Below are 2,940 nucleotides of genomic sequence, written 5' to 3' on the forward strand. Positions count from 1 at the left end.
AGCCGCCACTCCCCCGATTCAGATTGAATCGATGGCAACGCCGCACTCCTTCCACAACCGCCTCCCTTCCGCGCCGCCACTCCGCTCTCGATCCAGATCCCCCTTGCAGCCGCACCTCTCCCTCTCCGCCACCCACCTCTCCCCTCGTTGCTGCCTCCCTCTCCACCCACCTCTCCCCTCGCCGCTGGTCTGCCACATCCAACAACATCAAGGCCAGTGGGCGCTGGATCCGGAACCGCCTGGCCCCTATATCAGCAACTCGAACAGGCGGGCAGTGGCACCATGGCTTCCCCCAACCCCACGGAGTGGGCCTGAGCCACCCGCTGGCCTCGTCTAGGTCCCGGACAAGCAGCCGCGCTGGATGATGCTGATGGCGCTGTGTCCGCGGCCCTCCACCATCCCGCTGGTGCTGCGGCCCGCGGAGGCGGCCGCCCGCGAGGTGCTGCTGTGACTACACCCAACGGAGGAGGCGGAGCGGCGCCGGCACAGGGTCCAAATCGAGGCAGGGTCCTTCTTCCTGCGTCTGCTTCTGCTCGGACGCCATGGGAGTGCGAGAGACGCCACAGCGCAGCTGCTCCCATGTCAAGGTAGCCACTATTTCGCCCATCTTATCCCCATCTCTTCCATTCCCTTCGCTGACGCGTTTGGTTTCCAAGGGAGTAGCTCGTGCACTGGGGCATGTGTTTGTTGTCGCCGTGGGCATGCTCCCGCTACTGCTGGATTTGGCGGGTCGGGAGAGACCAGAGAGGGAGAGGCCACCTTCGCCGCGCTCATGGGCCTTGTCTTCAAGGTAGGTACTTCAATAGCTGTCTCTGCTTATGGCTGAACTATCCAACCGAGAGTGGTTCGTTTTAGATTGACTATACTGAATGTGTGAGCTGATTTCAGCGATAGCAGAGATCTTGGTAGTGTTCACTGGATGCATTCTGGTTGATTAGTTCATAGGCTGAATGCTTGCACTGGATGACTGAAAATAGTTCAATTTTGTACAAATGCACTCCCACGGGTCTCTGCTACATCTGGTAAATTAAATTTCTAAGATTTAGCACTACAATCTGTTAATGGTTGATCTCAGATATGCTCATCTTGCTCCCTGTTAAGAGAGAGGGGGGGGCACCAGTTGCATCCATCTTTTCATACACTTGTTTTCTGCACATGTATGCAGTCTAGTTTGATGGACGACGGGACAAAAATGAGCCTCTTAGGAGTGTGGAGGAACAACAGTTGCATCCCGGTCACTTGTTCTTGCTAGCATCCCGGACGAATGATGGCTTGTTAAGCATGAAACTGGGATTTCTAATAATTTTTGCCATGAACATATATGAATTGATTGCATGCCCTCTTGGATTCTAGTAGTACATTATCGTTGGCCCATTATTGCTAGATTTTTACCCTGGTGATGCTCTGTACTTGTTTCTACTTGCAATCAGCATACAATTTTGCTCAAATAGTCGAATGTTTCCTTGATTCTGTAGGATTAGTGTGTCATGTTGCTTGTTGCTAGCTGTAGGATTTGAGTTTTGGTTGTTGTTTTGGTGATGTAGGCCAAGGGAAATGACTACCATTCCAGGGTCTCTGGTCTGGGAGCTCATGAAGAAGAACAACTGCTTCTTGATAAAACAGTTCGGCAACAACAACACCAAGGTGCGGTTCAGCAAGGAGCCCAACAACCTCTACAATGTCCACACCTACAAGTTCTCGACTCCGTAGCTCTTTGCAGTATTTTTAACCGTTTTGTTTGCAAGTGTCTCTGCAAGGAGCTAACTTGCTGTGGGGCTGATGTGGTTTCAGGCTTGGCGAACAGCAAGACCGTGGCGGTCCAGCCATCAGCGGGAGAGGACAAGGCAGTTGTCCTGTCCACGACCAAGACCAATAAGCAGAACACCCCTGCCAAGCTCCAGCACAAGACTCTGATGCGCAAGGAGTTCCGCAAGATGGCCAAGTCTGTCAAGAATCAGGTATTAACTCCAGAGTTTTGTACTTGAATTGCCCTTATGCTTGGTTTCTAAGCTACAACTGTAAGTCACGACTTGTCTGTGCTTCCTTCTTGAGTTCAGAGTTGTGGCATGGCATGCTTGATTTTGTGGTGGACTTGTGGCACTAATGATGCACCGTTGTTGCACTGCCTTGTCTTGACTGAATGCATCTTGTCAGGTCATCCTAAGTTCAAGGATGTATTCTCTGGTTAGGAAATGATAGGCGCATATGTAGTTATTATGCTTCCCAGTTTGTTGACGAGCTATTTGTTTCAACCATGGAAATATATTAAAGTGTAATCAATCTCTTTTCATGCGATCTTCTGAAGTGACCAGTAAATGTGTAGCTCATCTCTATATCAGTTGTCCAGTACTCATAGGTGTATGTTTAATACATCTTGGAGGCCATTCTCTAATTGTAGTTCAACAATGTTTTCCCTCAATCATTACAACTTGTTGTTTTGAGAAGTCACTTTGTTCTGCAAGTCGGACATAACTTCAGAAAAGTCTGATGCTTGCTGGGGTTGTTCCCTTAATTATGCAAAGTTTGAAAAGCTTGAAACTGATCTTCTAGTGCTAAGTTTTGAACGCTAACTTTAATTTATGTTCCTACAGGAAATGGACTGATTCCTTTGAAATTCCCATGTTGTAAATAGTCCCTTACTCCACTCAGGTAACTCTATAATCTGTCCCGCTTCTAGGTTTCCAGCACTCGAATCTTTCATTAGGAGAGTTTGAAGTTGTTGGTGTATTCTCAACCATTGAGCGATTTTAGTCATCCTCTTCACTGGAGTAACAATAGTCAAAACAACTCTTGTATAGTCTCCAGGATAATAAATCATGTTCTTCCTGTTTCCAAAAATACTTGTACTCCATGTTTCCAGAAAACAACAGCAACACACATGTGTCCAAAAATACTGGAATAAATTAGCTATGGTCTGAATAGCCTTTATATTAGGATCTG

At 48.0% G+C, this 2,940-nt stretch overlaps 1 protein-coding gene across 1 annotated transcript; it reads left to right on the forward strand.

Moving 5' to 3' along the window:
• Window positions 1-1,554: 1,554 nt before the first annotated feature.
• On the forward strand, window positions 1,555-2,603 carry LOC123158121 (60S ribosomal protein L28-1-like). The gene is made up of 3 exons (XM_044576236.1): window positions 1,555-1,696; window positions 1,786-1,958; window positions 2,592-2,603. The coding sequence occupies exons 1-3, from the start codon at window positions 1,555-1,557 to the stop codon at window positions 2,601-2,603; spliced, it is 327 nt and encodes a 108-aa protein (XP_044432171.1).
• Window positions 2,604-2,940: the final 337 nt, after the last annotated feature.

The sequence above is a fragment of the Triticum aestivum genome, chromosome 7B (genome assembly GCF_018294505.1).
Source record: "Triticum aestivum cultivar Chinese Spring chromosome 7B, IWGSC CS RefSeq v2.1, whole genome shotgun sequence".
Lineage (NCBI taxonomy): Eukaryota > Viridiplantae > Streptophyta > Magnoliopsida > Poales > Poaceae > Triticum > Triticum aestivum.

What these genes read in the sequence shown, in the direction of transcription:
- LOC123158121 (XM_044576236.1), top strand. Translation starts at nt 1,555, where the DNA reads ATGACTACCATTCCAGGGTCTCTGGTCTGGGAGCTCATGAAGAAGAAC. An exon ending in CAATGTCCACACCTACAAGT is followed by an intron (nt 1,697 to 1,785) that starts TCTCGACTCCGT and finishes GGGCTGATGTGG; the next exon opens with TTTCAGGCTTGGCGAACAGC.